Source organism: Phyllobates terribilis, unplaced genomic scaffold (genome assembly GCF_046119375.1).
Source record: "Phyllobates terribilis strain yellow unplaced genomic scaffold, ASM4611937v1 Scaffold_11__3_contigs__length_659146591, whole genome shotgun sequence".
In the NCBI taxonomy this organism is placed as follows: Eukaryota; Metazoa; Chordata; class Amphibia; order Anura; family Dendrobatidae; genus Phyllobates; species Phyllobates terribilis.
Window position 1 is genome coordinate 485,486,265 of NW_027362771.1, and position 20,721 is coordinate 485,506,985.

At 45.0% G+C, this 20,721-nt stretch overlaps 2 protein-coding genes across 3 annotated transcripts in view; one reads left to right on the forward strand and one right to left on the reverse strand.

The window, feature by feature from the left end:
• Nucleotides 1-16,965, forward strand: part of ADAMTS7 (ADAM metallopeptidase with thrombospondin type 1 motif 7) — a 147,742-nt gene extending 130,777 nt beyond the window's left edge. For both annotated transcript variants that reach the window (XM_073653493.1, XM_073653494.1), the window contains one exon: nt 15,685-16,965. In XM_073653493.1, coding sequence (XP_073509594.1) covers nt 15,685-15,848 — 164 coding nt within the window. In that variant the 3' untranslated portion in view covers nt 15,849-16,965. The remainder of the gene's footprint in view (nt 1-15,684) is intronic.
• The window catches only part of CIAO2A (cytosolic iron-sulfur assembly component 2A), a 30,757-nt gene continuing 24,162 nt past the window's right edge, over nt 14,127-20,721 (reverse strand). Inside the window, exon 5 of the mRNA XM_073653503.1 lies at nt 14,127-16,357. Coding sequence (XP_073509604.1) covers nt 16,281-16,357 — 77 coding nt within the window. The 3' untranslated portion in view covers nt 14,127-16,280. The remainder of the gene's footprint in view (nt 16,358-20,721) is intronic.

Genomic DNA, 20,721 nt, shown 5'->3' on the forward strand with positions numbered 1-20,721 from the left:
CATGGTATTTCCAAAGTCTACAGACAGTGAGGCCAATATATAATCCAGCCTAATATTTAGAAGGTACAAACTTCAACTGAACACAGTGGCATAACTTGAAACTTGTGGGTCCAAATACAAAGTCTCCAATAGGGCTTCCAACTATCATGAGACTTTATTGTATTGGTCTCATATGGGTCAAAGGGACGTTTTGGACCTTCTTTGATCCGGAGCCTGGGTGCGACCACAACCCCTGCACCCACTGTAGTTACGCCCTTAAACATGCTCTATATTTCTCACAGTGACTCCTAATAATAATAATAATCTTTATTTTTATATAGCGCTAACATATTCCGCAGCGCTTTACATACATTATCGTCGCTGTCCCCATCGGGGCTCACAATCTAGATTCCCTATCAGGATGTCTTTGGAGTGTGGGAGGAAACCGGAGAACCCGGAGGAAACCCACGCAAACACGGGGAGAACATACAAACTCCTTGCAGACCACTAACCACTGCGCCACCGTGCCGCCCGTTAACTCCTTGTTAATAAATTTGGAATACATTTTTGTCTAATTTTACACCACTTTTTGGTTGGTTTACTGTACACAGTATCCGGGGCCAAAATTTTGTCACAATTTTGCTGCACATTGTTGCAATTAAAGGTATACCTCATGTCACTACACTACACCCCCTTTACCACCAAGCCATGCTCGCTTGTGGAGTGAGGTGCAAAAAGCCTCTAAAACACATAATAAATATGATACAAACCAAGTCCGACAATGCTTTAGTCCAAACTGGGCAACATTTCTGGCACATTTTGTTTTTCCCCCAATGTGTTTTGGTTTCTGACATTTTGGTTATGTTTTTTGTGTATGGCTCTTTTTTCTGCCATAATGGAAATACGAATGTAGAAAACATTGCCCACAAAAATGCTTTAAATGTGTGGCGTTCTTTTTAAAATAAGCATTTAAAGGGGTTATCTCAAATTCTTAATTGAAAAAAATCGCAAAGTTCTTGGATAGACAAACAACTTTGCATTTTACCTCTTATTAAAAATCTTCTCCATTCCGAAGAAGGAAGGGATCTTTAATTCTATAGTGTACAGCTCATGCAGTCTTCAGAGTGGCCGGTTACTTAAGCAATAGGCATGCACAGCCTGTAGGCAGTATGCTTTACAGCCTGTAAGTGACACTTTGGAGCTGAACGGATTGCTGCATCTGGCCTGCTTTAGTTATTGCACTTCTCCCATGCTGCTGAGGCAAAGCTGCTTCTGCTTGTAGCATGGGGAAGAGGTCAGTTTGGACCAGTGGCGCAACCATGCTTTCAGTCCGAACTGTCAGTCTTCAGGAGCACACTGCTCCCTGGCCATCAGGAAGCAAAGAAGCTGTGAGCTCATGAAGAAAAGAAGATGAGAAAACCCATTTAAACAGATTTCCCAGTGAATAGGTGGTAACTTATTAATTAATGGGGGCATGACTGCAGGGACTGATTGGCAGAACAAGGCACTTTTATACCCCTTAGCATACAGCGGCAGTGCACATGCTAGACCAGTGCACCTTTCATTCCCTACAGGGCTGTTGAGTGCTCGACTTTTTCCATCAGTCCCAATGGAGAATGAATGGCGCAGCAGCCGTGCATCCTACCCGTCGCTCCATTTTTGTAAAAAATTGCCATTCTGTTGATCAGTGCAGGTTTCTTCAGTCGGACTCCAACCAATCAGTAAGTTATCTGCTATCATGTGGCTAGGGAATACCTTGTTTTCACCAGACAACCCCTTCAAGAATGCAAAAAAAAATACTGTTTGTGTAGGCTACTTTACTTATTGAGGGCTCTAAAAACAGAAGGGAGAGTTTTTCTAGAATTCTAGTTTTCAATGTTTGTTTAGAATTAAAATTATCCAAGGTATTAATTCCATTAATATTTGGAGGAAAACAATACAAAGGATTAGAAGTCTTTGAAGACTCTCACCATGTAAACTTCAATTTCCCAGCACAGGAAATACATCCGGTCCTCTTCACACATTTGGAGCAGGGCACTTCAGTTTCCTAGATATTCTGTCTTTATAAAGAGCTCTGTGGAGTCTGCTGGCGATTATGGGATGTGTGCATGGCTTCACTGGGAACTCACATAAACCAATGTATTTACAGATGGCAAAGGTACAAAGTCTTTTAGTTGCATCTCTTGCAGTAAGAAAACTAAACAATATGAAATTATAGCCCAACTTCTTTAATTGCTCATATTTTTTTTTTAAAAAAAGGTAATTAACTCCCAAAATGCCATTTAAACATTTAAAAAAATGCTACATGTGTAGATATTCTAATAACATCTTAAGGCTGTGTGCCCACTATGCGTTTTTCAAGCGTTTTTGATGCGGATTTTCCGCAGCGTAAACGCTTGCAAAACGCTTGGTAATCCGTGCCCCATGATCCCCAATGAAAGTGCATGTTCCTTGCGGAAAAATCCACAGCATGTCCATTATTTGAGCGTTTCTGCATGCGGATTTGAGGTCCCAATGCATTTGAAAAACGCAAGTATAATCCGCATGTAAAAACGCGTCAAAAACGCGTGTAAAATCCGCAAGCGTTTTTCACTGCCAAGGACATGCAGAAACGCTGCAGAAATTTTCTGCTTCATTTCTGCATCGTGGGCACATAGCCTTAGCTCACCTTCCCAAAAAATGAAAAAAAAGTAAAAAATTAAAACACAAGAAATACCACTAAATATGGAGTGTGAAACAATCCCTAGACACTGTTTCAAATGTTATCAACTCAATTATTTTTAATTCTCCTTATAAACCATTAACAGCTGCCAACCTTCAATCCTTTCAATGTCCTTGGAAGTTCAGATGTAAAACCAACGGCTGAACTCAAACGTATGTAAGACTTGACATAAATGTAAAGTGTAGCTCCAGTGAAAAATACTAACAAATCCAAATTTTCAGTATTATTAGATCTTGATTCCAGAAGTTGTGTGAAACCTTTTCCCTTGAGATCATTTGTGCAGCAGAATTCACCTAAATAATAAGAGGAGGTCGTAATTATTGTCTCCATGTTAAAGATACCAGGATCTAGACCCAATCACTGTTTCTATAATCCTGATAGGTCACTTTCTCCTCTTTTATCCCTTTAACAGTCTACTTTAATCAGTGCTGATGCTGCTGTGATCACAGGACTTTATTAGCTAGCAGATTCTCTCTCCACCTACACAAACAGTTCAATATTCGCTGTATAAGTAAGATATTTAAGCTGTTTAAGCTTTTATTATTTAGCAGGGAAGAAATAAAGGTGATATAGTATCAAAACTCTCCTCCCTATTGAAATGGAGTGTGCAGTCTAAATGTAAATGAATCTAATAAACATCGTAGAGTTGAAGTGACCGCGGGCAAGGCCGCGCATTGGTATCTATAATCTGGCCCAGCAAGATCCCCACACACAGACTCTATCTTGATAACCGTATCTTTACTCGTATACATTTTTAACAGCAAAGAAAAACAATAAATGACAACCGTAAATATGCACAGTAATAACGTGTAGTGATAAGCTGACCCTCACTGTCCCTACTCACACGTTACCAGTCCTTTACTCCAGAAGGATGTGTCCCCCGTCGCAGGCCTGTCTGTCTTTGCAGGAGGGCGTCCCAGCCGGAGAAAAAAAACAGGAACAACAAATTACGCTGAAAGGAGGGAATACTTCGGCCTCTCGCCAGAGGACCCGCTTACAGTCTCTCTGATCCGGATAGCAGCTTTGGTGGATCCCTTATGTAGTCCACACTCCAGTAGCAGGGAGTGTAATAGCTGTATCCCTCAGCAGTGAAGAAGCTGGGGAAGGCCCCGAGGAAATGGTGTCAGGTAAAAGAAATCCCGCTGAGAGTCTCTCCTGCGCCACGCACGAGGGCCTGCACACAGTCCTGGCTCTTTTCACAGCCCACAGCAAACTCCTCGTGCGCTTTTTTCTGCTTCCCACTTTGGTCACGTGACTCTCTAGGGCCGGACACAGGAGGCTCAGTCTTTTTCTCTGTCATCACACCCTGCGCAGGTGCAACCTCTGGCCACAAGGTGGCAACATCATCCTGTGTAATCACTTCTGTAACAGGCTCTATATCAATAATCACCGAACAGCCAGAGCCTGCCAGCTCACTACACGCCCCCCCACTCAAAGGTTGGCAGTCCCTGTCAACGACCGGCTCCAGGGCGGCGATGGCTGTGGATGTGACAGGGGGCGGCTGGGAAGAGGGCCACACATATTGGTCTCTGTAGGACTGTCCTGGAGGTACCCCTGCAGTGGTCCTCGTTGTCCGCCTAACGGGTTGGATCCCCTCTCTCCTATCAGTCACCCCACTCTCTTTCCCAGTCAACATGTCAGTAGAGGAGGTAATTGGTTCAAGTGCGTCAGTCGGACGGACAGGGGTAGGCATGCATTCAGTCTCTACATCCCCGGGGTCAGTGTCTCCGACAGTATTAGTGATATCCATCTCTCTAGGTATCACAGTAGGGGAGTCAGGCTGGGAACGGCAGGGGCGCAACATATTACGGTGCAAAGTTCGGATGCTGCCGCTGTCTTCGCCCTGCACTCGATAGACGGGGCCACCGGGGTACGGCTGTCCAATTACTCGATAGACTTCGGTCTCCCACTTGGGCCGGAGTTTCCCTTGCGGCTTCTTTATTCGGACTAGGACCAGTTGACCTACATTCAGTGGGTCTTCTTGTACCGGAAGCGGGTCAGCGTGCACTTGATCCTGAATTTTATCGGCCTACTAGCCGGTAGACAGTCTCCATTCTCTGGCGGTGTGTTTGTAGCCAGGAAGGATAGGTACCACAGGTATCTTCTTCGGAGCTAGACAGTTGCAACTCATGGATGTCTTTGCCTGGACGGCCAAAGAGAAGGGTGTATGGGGTGTATCCGGTGACGGAATGGACCTGATTATTATAGGCCCACAGCAGTGCCGGGAGGAATCTAGGCCAGTCGGGCTTTTTGTCTTCAGCCAAAGACCGGATCAGTTGTAAGAGGGTCCGGTTAAAGCGTTCACACGCGCCATTCCCTTGTGGATGGTAAGGGGTGGTCCTGGACTTCTTGATTCCATACATCCGTTGGAGTTCTTCAATGACTCGCCCTTCGAAACAAGCCCCCTGATCAGAGTGTAGCCGCTCCGGACACCCGTAGACCCGAACGAATTGCTGACAGATAGCCTGTGCAGCTGATTCAGCAGTCTGATCCTTCGTAGCAACAGCGACAGCGAATTTCGTGAAGTGGTCCACCATCACCAGACAGTACTGGTAGCCACTATTCGCCGTTCCGATCAACAGATAGTCCACCATCAACAGCTCGAGGGGCCTCGACGTCTTAATAGTCTGGACGGGGGCACGCTGCTCCGCGGACTTGTGGAATTCACAGGTACGGCATGCTTGACAGACGTTTTCAACCAACTTACGGAGCCCCGGACAAAAAATGAACTGCTGGGTCCACCGGGAGGGTCTTGTCTATGCCGAAGTGGCCGTTCCTCCTGTGAGCTTCGCCCACCATCTCATGGGCCAACTGCACCGGGACGACAATCTGCAAACACTCCTCCAGCATATGGGATAAAAGGGCCCTGCGACACAGGACTCCATCTTTCACGATCAGCCGATCCCACTGGGCAAGCAGAGCCAAGGCTCCGGTCGATAGTCGGGCTCTCACTTCGGAGGGCGGTTTCTCTTGTTTATTCACATACTGTTTCAGTAAGACGTGCTCGGGATCTCGATCTTGAAGCTTGGCCCATTCTTGCTGGGACAGGGGAGATCCCACTACGGCTTCAATCCCTCCTACCGCATACTGGCGGCTATCTTCTATTTGCTTTGCGAGCCGGGCAAAGTCAGGCATCTCATCTTCCTCCAACTCTTCATCCCGGTCCCCCACTGGCGGGGATGATGTCACTCTAGACAGGCTGTCAGCATTCTGATTCTCATTCCCCGCTCTGTATTTAATTTTGTACTGGAATCTAGAGAGCCTGGCCATCCAGCGCTGTTCCATTGCCCCTAGTTTGGCATTCTCTAGGTGGGCAAGAGGATTGTTGTCCGTCATGACCAGCACCTCCGCTCCTATCAGATAGCCGGAAAATTTCTCCGTCAGAGCCAAGAGTTCCAAGCGGAAGGAGCTGTAGTTGACGGGATTCTTTTCGGTGTCACGGAGAGATCTACTGGCATAGGCTATCACGCGTTCTTTATTATCTTGAACTTGAGAGAGGACCGCCCCTAGACCTTGAAGGCTGGCGTCGGTGTGCAACTGAAACGGTAATGTGTAGTCTGCATATGCCAGAACAGGGGGTGATGTTAGAGCAGCCTTAAGTGCCTGAAAGGATTTTTCTCGGTCAGGCCCCCAACTGATACGTCGTCCTCTGGGGCTGTTCGCGGTCCCTCGGAGAACCTCATGCAGTGGTTCAGCAAGCCGAGCAAAGTCCTTGACAAACCGACGGTAGTAGCCTGCCAGCCCCAGAAAAGCCCGGACTTCTTTGACGGTAGTTGGCTGCGGCCACTCTTGAATGGCTGCTATCTTCTCCGGAGAGGGCTGGACACCTTCGGCCGAGATCCGGTGGCCCAAGTAGTCGATTTCCTGCTGGAACAGACGGCACTTGCTGGGCTTCAACTTCAAGCCGTGTCTCCTCAAGCGCTGGAACACTTGGCCAAGCTTGTGAAGATGATCTTCAAAGGTGGCGGAGTATACCACGATGTCGTCAAGGTATATCAGCGTAAACTCAAAGTTGAAGTCCCCGAGACAGCGTTCCATTAGTCTCTGAAAGGTCCCCGGTGCGTTATTCAAGCCGAACGGCATCCGGTCGAACTCATACAGGCCCATGGGAAGGATGAAGGCGGTCTTTTCCCTGTCCTTCTCACTCATTGGAACCTGCCAATATCCACTGGTCAGGTCTAGGGACGAAAAATATTTGGCCTTCTTCAGGGCGGTCAGTGACTCTTCGATCCGAGGAAGTGGATATGAGTCCCGGATAGTGCAAGCGTTCAGCCTACGGTAGTCCACGCAAAACCTTAGGGAACCATCTTTCTTTTTGACTATCACCACGGGTGCAGCCCACGGGCTCTGGCTTTCACGTACCACTCCGGCGTGTAGCATAGATTCTAACAGGCTTTTCACCTCCTGGTATTGCTGAGGTGGTATCTGCCGGTACCTCTCGCGGATAGGGGGGGTATCGCCCGTGGGTATCTCGTGCTGGATACTGGTGGTACACCCAAAGTCTGTGTCATGCTTTGCAAAGGAGTCTTGGTGTTCCCGCAGAAGTTCCTCCACTTGAAACACTTCTTGTTTGGTGTACTGAGACGTGTCTAGCTGCACTTTTTCCCGTAGTTTTCGCCCAATGTCTTCATCGTCTACTTGAGCGTTTATGGCTGAGACGGTTACCGTCCAGTCGCCTTCTGTAGACGGGGTGAATTCTAGGGGTCCAATGGGATTCACTTCCGTGGGTAGAGCATATACCCGGGCAAGTTGAGTGCCGGCTTCAAGGGCTAGGCCTACGTCTGCGGTGTTGTTTAGCCTGACAGGGACTCTCCCGTTCCTCACGACAGCTAGAGTGCGAGCAACTAGTGGGTTTAGCTTACCCCCACTTGGGGTCCTCGGCTCGATCAACACTTCAACCCCCTCAAGTTGTCGGTGGGTGTTAAGGGGTAAGGAAATGACTGTCTCTTTTTCAGCGGGCAAAGTAATCCGGGTACGGCGTGGCACCGTAATGGCGGCTAGGGGTAGTTGTTCCTCTGCCATCTGTTGAAGTCCAACGGTCCGGATTACGCGCTGGAACGCCAGACGAGTCGGCTTATGTTTGGTGACTTTCTGCCAGTATTTGGGTCCTTTTCTTGTCAACAGCATAAGATCCAGGTCTTTCAAGATGTTCATTCCAACTATCACTGGGGTCTCGGAGCCGAAACCTTCCTTGACGATGACGATCCCTCGTTTCCCTAAGTCCTGTCCGCAGGCCTTTGTGTCCATCCAAGCAACTCCGGTCACTGGAATGGGTAGACTATTAGCTGCAATAATCTTAATGGTGGTGTCTGGGTCACGAGCAGTTCTTGGTTTGAGGTATTTTTCGTAAAACTGTTCAGAGATCGTGGTCACTTGTGACCCGGTGTCCATCAGTCCCTGTACGGCAATTCCTTCCAGGACAACTTCAAGTGTCGGGCTATTCGAGGCAAGAGCACTCCGCCATCGGCTCTGTTTTTCCATACCCCTCTCCTTGGCCTCCCCTGCTGCGCGAGCCTCAGCTGCAGGGGTGTCTAGTTTAACGGCGGCCATTGTGGTGAGGCCTGGCGTGGTAGCTCTGCTTGTGGATATGGCTGGGGTTCAATTCGCTGGTCTGATCGAAATTCCCTTCGCTGGGGTGACTGAGGGTTTGTTCGTTGGTGCGACGGAGGTTGTTGCGGAGGGAAGTGTTGAGGACAACGATTTGCCCTATGGCGAGGATCACCGCATGACCAACACTGTCCCACGGGACGACTAGGCTGTCTTCGCTGGTCTCCCTGTCGGTCTAATGTTAACTGTAATATCTGTCTCTGTAAGTCTGCTACCATCTGTTTCAGGTCTTCCGTGTCACTGTTCGGATTTTTAATGTCAGATATGGATCTGCACGCAGCACCTTGAATCCCCACATCCATGACGGGTCCCCTTGAACGTTCTATGGCTTCCTGTTTGACTTCAGCAAAAGTAAGAGCCGGCATCATCCGGATCAAGTCCTGTAACGTGCGGTTAAGATACTGGTCTCTCAGTCCTATTACAAATTGGTCTCTCAGTACCAGGTCACGAGAAGCCATACCAGCTAGTTGCTCCCCTTTTCCACAGGTTTGTTCAAGGAGTACCTGAAGGGCGTTCGCATATTGGGGAATATCCTCCCATTCAAGCTGCATCCGTCTAAAGAACATGTGTCGCAGTGTTCCCTGGTATGTGGTCGGCCCATAGGTGTTCTCCAGCACCCGCACCAAATCATCTACTGTACGCTGGCCCCTGACTGTCTCCAGTCTGACTGTCGTCCATGCCTCCCCCTCTAGCGTCAGTACCGCCATTTCTGCCAAGGTCTTAGGGTCAATATTATACATTTCCCCCAGTATCCGGACTTGTTCCGCCCACTCTGGTACAGGGTAGTTTCGTCCGCCAAATTTCCTGACCTGATTCACAATAGACACCGGCGGGGGTTTCTGACTGTACACGTGGCCTGGGTGGGAATCTTGTTGGTCACAGATCCTGCCGACTACGCCAGATGAAGTGACCGCGGGCAAGGCCGCGCATTGGTATCTATAATCTGGCCCAGCAAGATCCCCACACACAGACTCTATCTTGATAACCGTATCTTTACTCGTATACATTTTTAACAGCAAAGAAAAACAATAAATGACAACCGTAAATATGCACAGTAATAACGTGTAGTGATAAGCTGACCCTCACTGTCCCTACTCACACGTTACCAGTCCTTTACTCCAGAAGGATGTGTCCCCCGTCGCAGGCCTGTCTGTCTTTGCAGGAGGGCGTCCCAGCCGGAGAAAAAAAACAGGAACAACAAATTACGCTGAAAGGAGGGAATACTTCGGCCTCTCGCCAGAGGACCCGCTTACAGTCTCTCTGATCGGATAGCAGCTTTGGTGGATCCCTTATGTAGTCCACACTCCAGTAGCAGGGAGTGTAATAGCTGTATCCCTCAGCAGTGAAGAAGCTGGGGAAGGCCCCGAGGAAATGGTGTCAGGTAAAAGAAATCCCGTTGAGAGTCTCTCCTGCGCCACGCACGAGGGCCTGCACACAGTCCTGGCTCTTTTCACAGCCCACAGCAAACTCCTCGTGCGCTTTTTTCTGCTTCCCACTTTGGTCACGTGACTCTCTAGGGCCGGACACAGGAGGCTCAGTCTTTTTCTCTGTCATCACACCCTGCGCAGGTGCAACCTCTGGCCACAAGGTGGCAACATCATCCTGTGTAATCACTTCTGTAACAGGCTCTATATCAATAATCACCGAACAGCCAGAGCCTGCCAGCTCACTACAGAGTTCTTATTTGTTTTCTAAAATTTAATTTACACACTAAGGCTATGGTCCCACAATCAGTATTTGGTCAGTATTCGGTCAGTATTTTTTCTCATAAGTGGGAGCCAAAACCAGGAGTGGGTGATAAATGCAGAATTGGTGACTTGTTTCTATTATACCTTTTCTCTGATTGTTCCTCACCTGGTTTTGGCTCCCACTCCTGAGAAAAAATACTGACCAAATACTTATAGTGGAGCCGTGGCCTAAGGCGCATGTCCCACAAGGGTTTTAAGCAGGTCACTAAAGGTACACTTTAGAAAAATCTGTACACATCTGTTGTAAATACAAAAATGTTTATGGTTATGTCTTTTATGCTTCTATATCTTCTTAATAACCTTATGAATATCAGAATGCTGATCTAGTCTTAACTTTTTGCCCCTTCTTTTAGTTCACCTGCCTTTAAAGGGTATCTGTCATCAGGTTTTTGCTACCCCATCTCAGGGCAGCATAATAGCATAATATAGGAGCAGAGACCCTGATTCCTGGACTGTATCACTTACTGGGCTGCCTGCTGCAGTTTTAATAAAATCACTGTTTTCTGTGCTGCAGATCTACCAGTTCTCTGTACCCTGCCCACACCACTGATTGGCAGATTTCTGTGTAGACTGCACATAGGCAGAAAGCTGTCAATTAGTGCTAGGGCCGGGGGTAATACAGAGCTCATGAATATGAAGGACTACATGGAAGCTGGTTTACTAGTCCTCTACCGATAAAATCAGTTTTATCAGCAGGAGATTATCAAAACTACAGCAAGCTGCCCAGTAAGTGACAAATTGTTAGAATCAAGGTGTCTGTATCCACATTATGCTGCTGTCAGATTAGGTAGTAAAAAATCGTAACAGATTCTCTGAAATTATCTTTGTCTCCCCTTTTTGAAAGTGTCAGGAGAAGCGAAAACTCAGACATTCAGATAGATAACTAACCCTGTTACTTCACTACTAGACCATGAAAACATAATCTCCTTCACGCTTCTTTAAAAACCACATGTGCAAGTTTAAGAAACATTACAAAAACGAATCCACCATCTGCACATTTACAACTGGAAGTCGTGATCACCGGAGCTCGTACATCTGTAGGTTTGTGGAAGTTTAATTCAGAGAAAGAGCTGAGCGTGTCAGTGTGGAAACTAGGTGAGACCATAGGGCGGGCAGATGGCAAACGCATCTCTTAAAGTGACACTACCATCATATTAAATATCTTCACTCATTAAGTAGATTATTTCAGAGATTTGCATGATTACAAATAAAAGCAACAAAATAGCATATTTTTTTCAGTTTGTGCTTTATTTTGCAGTATTTTCCTTTGATGAGCAACAGGCTGAAACACACTACAAACTTATTTTTATCGCAGGGTCCTCAATACTTTATTGCTCATTGCCATTGGGCAATTATAATGGAATGTAAAAAAATTGCAGCCACACCAATCATGCACGCATGTTTTTGTTTTTTTTTTATAAAACTTTAGCAAGTGCACTTTGAAACCAGTCTAAGAAATGTTCTTAAAATCCTATTCATCTGAACACATACAAATGTATTTATCACATTATACCTAATGTATATTCCCCCATGGCCATCTCAGGTGAAGAAAACACCACAAAAAAAAGTCAAAGACGGAGCAATGAGAAGATATTGACAGACCTCAAAATGCCCATGTTAAATTGATAAAAAAAAGGGACAGTAATGAGTGGATCTGATAATTTATAGTAAATGCTATGGAGCTACCAATAATAAGGAGTAGTGGGGAGGTCCCAACAATAAGGGTTGGTGGGGAGGTCCCAACAATAAGGAGTGGTGGGGAGGTCCCAACAATAAGGGGTGGTGGGGAGGTCCCAACAATAAGGGGTGGTGGGGAGGTCCCAACAATAAGGAGTGGTGGGGAGGTCCCAACAATAAGGGATGGTGGGGAGGTCCCAACAATAAGGGGTGGTGGGGAGGTCCCAACAATAAGGAGTGGTGGGGCGGTCCCAACAATAAGGGGTGGTGGTGAGGTCCCAACAATAAGGGTTGGTGGGGAGGTCCCAACAATAAGGAGTGGTGGGGAGGTCCCAACAATAAGGGGTGGTGGGGAGGTCCCAACAATAAGGAGTGGTGGGGCGGTCCCAACAATAAGGGGTGGTGGGGAGGTCCCAACAATAAGGGGTGGTGGTGAGGTCCCAACAATAAGGGGTGGTGGGGAGGTCCCAACAATAAGGGGTGGTGGGGAGGTCCCAACAATAAGGAGTGGTGGGGCGGTCCCAACAATAAGGGGTGGTGGGGCGGTCCCAACAATAAGGGGTGGTGGGGCGGTCCCAACAATAAGGGGTGGTGGTGAGGTCCCAACAATAAGGAGTGCTGGGGAGGTCCCAACAATAAGGAGTGGTAGGGAGGTCCCAACAATAAGGAGTGGTGGTAAGGTCCCAACAATAAGGGATGGTGGGGAGGTCCCAACAATAAGGAGTGGTGGGGAGGTCCCAACAATAAGGAGTGGTGGGGAGGTCCCAACAATAAGGAGTGGTGGGAGGTCTGTATTTGAAGTAAGGAGTAGTTATGGATGACTGGATAATGGAAGAATGACAGGGAAAAGTAAATAGGGTCCATTTTAAGTTTGGTTATACAGCCCTGAATTACCTATTATTCCACTGCTGTGTCCTTTATGCATCTACTATAGCATCACTTTTTGCATGATTCCAGTGTTGTGACATTGCTCTGTGCTTAAGTAATATATTGTTAGGCTATGTGCCCACGATGCAGAAATGCTCAGGATTTTTCCCTGAGCGTTTCTCCATCTCCCTGGCAGAAAAAACGCATGCGGATTGTACATGCGGATTGTACATGCGGATTGTACATGCGTTTTTCCGCATGCGGGTTGAAAAGCGCTTTCCAAGCGATTTTAGCATCACTTGGAAAGTGCTTGTCAACTTGGTCACACTATATAAATCCATGCAAATGGCATGGATTTATATAGTGTGACTGTAAAGAATGTAAAAAAAAAAATCTATACTTACCTTCTGATGGCCCCCACAGTCTTTATTGGCTCCGTCCTGGCTTGCCGGCAGCTCGCGGTACACTGAAGGACCTGTCGTCACATGACTATGACGTCAGCGCAGGTCCTTGAGTCCACCGCTATCTGCCGGCAAGCGAAGACAAGGATACTAGGGGCCATCAGAAGGTAAGAATAATATTTATTTTTTATTTTATTCACAGGTTCTATGGTACCTGGGTCCGGAGGAGAGTCTCCTGTCCTCTAGACAAGGTACCATCCGCACATTGAAACGCATGGAATCCGCATCTACATATACAGTGATGCGGAATCCATGTGATTCAATGCAAGTCAATGGCGGCGAAAACGCAGCACTTCCGCAAGATAATTGGTAGTGCTGAGTTTTGGTAGTGCTGATAATCCGCAGCGGAAATTTCCGCAGCATGTGCACAGCACATGCGGATTATCATTGGGGAAAATGGCAGACCTTCGACCATGCGTTTTTTAAGCGTTTCTGCCGCTGCGGAAACGCTTAAAAAAACGCATCGTGGGCACACAGCCTAATTCCTTTAAACCTGCACTATACCATCATAGATGTTTTTTTTTCTGTGCACCATCTGCATGGAGACATGTTGGTGTGCAGTATTAGGCTAAGTGTCCACGATGCAGAAATGCTGCATATTTTTTCCGCTTCTCCCTGGCAGGAAAAACGCATGCGGATTTTACATGCGTTTTTCCTGCCAGGGAGAAGCGTTAGTCAAGCGTTTTTGCATGCATTTCTGCATGCGGGTTATCAAGCGCTTTTCCAAGAGATTTTAGCATCACTTGGAAAGGGCTTGACAACTTGGTCACACTATATAAATCCATGCAAGAAATTGTTTAAAAAAAAGAATAAGAATGGTAAAAAATAAAAATTATACTTACCTTCTGATGACCCCCGGTTGTGTAAAAGGACCTGCCATGATGTCATTGAGTCATGTGACAGGTCACGCGACTAAATGACGTCGTCAGGTCCTCACACCACCGCGAGCCGCCCAACACACCGGACGCATCGCTGAGGAGGTCGGGGGACATCGGAAGGTGAGTATAATCTTTATTTTTTATTTTAAATTCTATTTTTTACAGGTACTTATGGTACCCAGGTCTGGAGGAGAGTCTCATCTTCTCCAGACCTGGGTAACATCCTCACATTGAACCGTGTGATATCCGCATGTGCAGATGTAGTCATGCGGATATTAAGCGATTCAATGCAAGTCAATTGCGGCAATTACGCTGCGTGTCCGCAAAATTAATGGACATGCTGTGTATTTTTCCGCAATGATAATCCGCAGTGGAAATTTCCGCAGCATGTGCACAGCACATGCGGATTATCATTGGGGACCATGGGGCACTTATTATAAAGCGTTTTCGCTGCGTAGATTGCTTGAAAAACGCATAGTGGGCACGCAGCCTTGTGCTCTGATTGTATTGTGTGCTTTGTGCTGTTACATCACTTTGTGCATTATCCTTGTTCTTTTACATTTGTATTTGCATGATTCCACTGCTGTAACTTTATTTTACTGCTACATCACCATGTGAATTATCTCTATGCTGTGACATTACTTTGAGCATGATTCCTGTAACTATATTAAGTAGATTGTCCTAGTACTGTGGCCTCACTGTATGCATCATCTCTGTGCTTGGACAATATTGTTGGCATTATTGTATTGTGATATTACCATGAAACTTGTGCTTCAACTACATTGCTATAGGTAGGGAACAAAGACCTAGGATTCTCAATGTAGATTTTCCTAGTACTGTGGCATCTGTAATCTCTATGCTTGGACATTACTGTGGGCATTATTGTTTTATTGTGACATTAGTATGGGCATGATTCCTGTTCTGTAACTACATTCAGTAGATTCTCCTGGTACTGTGGCATCACTCACTGTATGCATCATCTCTAGACGTGGACTTTACTGTAGGTATTATTCTTTTACTGTGACATTACTGCAAGCATGATTCCTGTTCTGTAACTATATTCAGTAGATTCTCCTGGTACTGTGGCATCACTCACTGCATGCATCATCTCAAAGTGTGGACATTACTTAGGGCATTATTCTTTCATTGTGACATTACTATGGGCATGATTCCTGTTCTGTAACTACATTCAGTAGATGCTCGTGGTATTGTGGCATCACTCACTGTATGCATTATCTCTAGACATGGACTTTACTGTGGGCATTATTCTTTTATTGTGACAATACTATGTGTATGACTTCTGTGCTGTAACCCCATTTAATTATTTTTTGTGACATTATGCACATAATCCTCGCGCGTTGGGATAGATGCATCACACAGGAGCGAGTAAAATATTAACAGACTTTTCATGTTCTGAAATTGTTGCTGATGAGTCCAATGGATTCTCATTGCTGGGGATAGATCTTTTATAATGATGCTGTAAAGCATAACTTTCCCCTTGTGACCAGTTAAAGGCTGGAGACAGCTATCCATGGACCATTACCAAGGACTGACACATGAATGCGTTGATTTTTATTTTTTGGCCTCGAGTTTTATGCTTGATCAGAATTATAGGCGGCAGCAGATACACTGGCTACCATTGGATACACACTTTTTAATTGCACAACTATCTTCTGAACTGCATACTACGTCTAGTATTGATGATTCCGTATCTTCATTCTCTGAATGTGTTATTCCTCTTACAGGTCTTCAGTGCACTCGTGACCGCCTCACATTCAGCTTCTGTCGGACATTGAGAATCCTCGGTCGTTGTTCCCTTCCTACAGTCCAGGCTCAATGCTGCCAAACGTGCCAGTCTCATACTCCAAGCTCGCGTGAACTCAGTAATCAACGGGTGTCTCGGAGGTGAGGACGATAGCCATGTCTCTAATCTCAGGGACCAAACGATTGTACAAAACTTGGTTATCTCCATCTCAGAAGATCCACAGATCAGTCCCTGCAGATTTTTTTTTCTGCTCTCTTAAAGGGATAGAAGAGAGCGGCATCGCATCTAGGAACTGTTTGACTTTTTTTGCTTCCCGTGTCCCATATGCAGTAATCCTGTCCAAAAATACACTTAGCTTTGGATTTTTGGTGCTAACGTCCTGCCCGTGACCTCTTATGAAACTCTTGATAATTCACTGGCTGGCCAGTGGAGGAATCGAATGCTCCTTATAAAATTCTGCTTCTTGGTGCTGTAGGTTCCTCAAGGATTAGTAACAAACAACTATGGTATAATCTATATTATTGTTGCATCTTAAAGACAAGAGGAAGTCTATCACTACTTTCTGGCCTGTACTATTTACTTCTGTAGCATTGTGCACTGTTCATGATGTGGATTTCTGCCACACGAGCCCATCACTGCTGAAGCCGACTGACCTGAAAGTATGACAAAGACTTGTGAAAGCAGATCGTACGTGACCAATCCAACATACATACAACTGCATATACCAATATATACCATCTCTGAACCATTGTTGGCAATATGTGCACATTTCGCTGTCTGACCAGTAACAGCCTCTATCTTACTGGAAATAGCGGCTTTAGCACTACAGACACCATACCTCATGGATAAATCCACGGAAAACTGTCTTACCAGCCTGTGTGGCACTGAAGAGTTGGGGCATTAAGAAGAGTCTACGGCTTAAAGACTGTAGTCAGTGTAAGAGACTCAGAAATGTAGCAAAGCAATGGAAATAACCATGTATCTTACACTCTTGTGGTTTGGAATATCAATACCTTTCCTTAATGGAAATTGGTGCTATCATTAGAGGTAATCATTGTCAGTATCTTTTATAAAGTAGACCAGCCTGGTGAAGAGACTGCCATTCTCTTTAAGCATCCTCCAGGTCTCATTACCCAATAAGTGAATTACCTTCTTTTCAGTACACATTTTGTATGCCAATTAAATGTAAACATTTTAATTGTCAATGCATTATTATCTAGCATAAATACATACAACACTGGTTACCATGTTTCTCCTGAAATCGTGTTTGCACTTAATTGATGACTGGACCGTATCGACTATTGCTTGATTTCCTTGCTCGTTAATCTGCTCTGCCTGTCTATGGGGAGCTTGACTATTTATTTGGGGTATTAAAGTGAATCAATCAGTAGGATCAACCCTCCTAAGCAGTCTAAACTGACAGATTCTCATGTAGATCAGTGTCCGGCCCATAGATCTTAACAGCTCATTTGCATATAAGAAAAATGTGGATTTTTCTAGAATAAGACATCAGATCGCAGATATCAAGGTATCATTTTATTCAAGCTTCCTATGACCTACATGCCCATATAGATGATATAGATAAGCAGTTCTGTATGTTCATGAGAGATAACACCATTTCTGTCCATTATATGACTTGTATCCTGCATTTTTCACCAGTTTTCTCCTCTACAAGCTCTATCTCTGGTTTACAGTTGTCTCTGAGCTGGTGGGTGGAGACTAGTTTCTATGATCTCTCCCATACACAGTACATACAGCCTTGAGTTTCCTGTCCTGTGTCTATGTGGCACATGTTCAGAAGCATGGAGGACATTATACAGCAGTACTGAGCTGTGTGGCTGCGAATACAGTACTGAAAAGAAAAAAAAAATAGCTAGAGGCGGTTGCTTGATCTGCCTGGTCTCAAACTATGAAGAGGGGGAGGAATAAGGCACACTCAGGAAAGTTAAAGAGGCGTTGTAACCTGATACTTCAGTGAGATGGGCAGTCCATCTTACTTTGCCCAAGATGGATTTGAACTGTTTTTTTTGTTTTAAGAGGATGATGAGTTTATGAGTCAGAAGAAAGAAGTGGCTCATAAGTGAAGATAAAAAGCATATTTCTCTAATATATTTCCCAAAGTTTCTTATATTTGCTTATTCTATTGATTTATGCAAAGTTTGTTGAAATGACTTTTAAAGGTTTTTTTCACCTTCATAACCAAGTTTTTACTGTGCCAATGCATCGTAAATTCCGTTTGAATAACTCCAATATTTTTTTATTTTTGCTATAGCTTTTTAAAACCTAGTTTCCTTATACCCATAACATTATCACATAGCACTGGTGACAGGTGGTTTTAGAGAACTTCATTAAACCGATTTATGGGGTCCGTACAAAATGGGACAGCAACGCAGTTGTGTTGTATAGAAGTCGTGAACATAACCGACTATCATGTAGGCCGAAAATCTGGGTGGAAAAGTAAGCACAAGTTACAACAATATTTTCTATCCATTGATCACTATGGGTAACTTCGTTGTTTTCGAATTCTGACCTATGGAGTAATGGTTCTGCTCCCATTTAAGTACAGGAAGGTAGGCATTATAATATCCTTTGTTATTACAGGATGTTCTTTCCAGGTTTTTTTTTTATACACCGCATCTAGTGAATGTGCTTTGCAATGACAAGATCTCTTTATTATTCTAATCTTTGCTCTTCTTATGTGTTGGGTGTGTGATGGGACCCTGGCCAGGAGGAGTGAGGTTCTGCACCACAGCTGGGACACAGGATGATGAGCCCTCATTCACTCTCAGAGGAGCAGGGTTCAGCACTCAACACACAATAGGTGTATTTATATCTTTACAAAGCTCCGGATTAGTCGGATGTGCAAAAATATATGGAAAGAAAAAAAGAAACAAAGGACAGAGTCCCATATGAGCTGAACGGGCCTTCCTAACTTCCTCCGCACTCTCAAACACTGGCCCTTTTTCATGCTCCTATCCCCAGAATTTCACCCTACAAAAGCTCAACTGTTTAAAAAGCATTTCATCTACTTGTATCCTGTGCAGAAAAACTGGAGCACATTGACAAAGTATACTTAAGAAGACCACTACTGTTTATAAGTACCACCAAAAAAGTGTCATAGTGGAAGGTGCCTCACGCATTTCCCTGTATATAACCAAGAGCAGAACGTCAATGCAAAACTAGCTCTTGCTCTGGAAGGCCATGTTTGTCCTGGATTTGGTAGGGACCACTAGAACCTTAAAGGGGTTTTTCCAAGCACAAAAGTTGATTTTAATCAATAGATCTTGGAATAATAATAACTTCCACAATTGGATGTGTTTAAATAAAATGTTCCTGTGCTGAGATAATCTTATAAATGTGCCCCTGCTGTGTGCTGTGTAATGGCTGTGTCTGACCGTACAGGAACATGGTTTGATCATACCAAAAGGAAATGGGATTTCTTACATCAGGCCACTTTCTTGCATTTCTCCATGGTCCAGTTTTAATGGACCACTGTGCAGATTTACATTGTATGTGCGTTAGTAAATTTTGAGCAGTTATGAGCCTGATTATCCTCTTAGGTCACTAATGGAAGGTACAAAGGGTGTACCGCCCATAGAGGTAGGCCACTCGCCCTCCCCCCACCGGTCAACACTATTTCAGCAGTATATGCATTCTCAGGACATGGACACTGCTGAATAGAATGGCAGATTAGGGAGCTGAAGGCTCTGTGATCCTCCATTCAGCCTGTGAATCTGCGGCTCTGCACTGCAGGTACGATGATGTCACTACATGGTGCCTGCAGTGCAGAGCCTTATTACTCACACTGCGCAGACTGGAGCCTTATGTAGGGGGGATATGGTGCAAGGTGAGTAGTATTTTATTTTTTTTAATAGCAGCTGTGGGGACAATCATACTGAGTGGGGGGTGGGCTGTGGGAGCCATCATAATGCATGGGGGCCATCCTACTGTGTGAGGGCTGTGAGGACCATGATATTGTGTTGGGCGTTGGGCTGTGAGGTAACACACTGGGGGAATTAATACACCAGGGTGGGCTGAGGGAGCATCATATCAAGAGGCCATCATACTGTGTGAGAAACTGTGTGGGGGGGATGTGTGTGTATCATACCGAGCGGGGACCATCATACTGACAGGTGTGTACGAGGAGAGGGGGGGGGTTTCAGATTATCAAACTCTATAATGACCAACAAAGTGGTTTCATGGGTGAGAACACTCAGTTTGCAGATGCACAAGTAGGTGAGTCACAAGAAAACAAGTCTTGAAAATAATAATAATAATGAAAAAAAATGCAGAAATTAGGCAACTACATGGCGGAACCTTTTCGATTACGCTTTTTTACTGTAACTAGAAAGTAATTTTTGTCTTAATTTGACAAAAGCTTTTATTGATCCTAGAGTTTTTGGTACGATCTTTGTCATGCAAATAGAGGTTGCAAGTTATCGATTTCTGCAATATGCCGCTCCTCCTGGAAATGGATTGACCACTTGGGAGATATAATTCTGACAATATTGCCTTATCAGTGCTGCGTGTCAAACTGTGAGGTGGGACGACGACACATGGTACTGTAAAGGGAAAAGTAGCACCTACAGTAGTGAACTTATTCATATACTTCCAGGAGGAGGAACCGCAAAATGCAGAGGTCTTAAAGAAAATGATTCAGAATTGTTATTTTATGGTGAATGCAAATGTTCATGCAAATGGGAGACATTTATTAGCATCCTGAATAGGACCTGTGCACAATATATACCCTATGGGAATAAGCATGCTAGAAATAGGAGGAAACCACTATGGCTAAATAGAGCTGTAAGGGGCGCAATAAGTGACAAAAAGAAAGCATTTAGAGAACTAAAGCAAGTAGGTAGTGATGAGGCATTAAATAAATACAGAAAATTAAATAAATTCTGTAAAAAACAAATCAAGGCAGCAAAGATTGAGACAGAGAGAATCATTGCCAGAGAAAGTAAAAATAATCCCAAAATATTCTTTAACTACATAAATAGTAAAAAACTAAAAAATG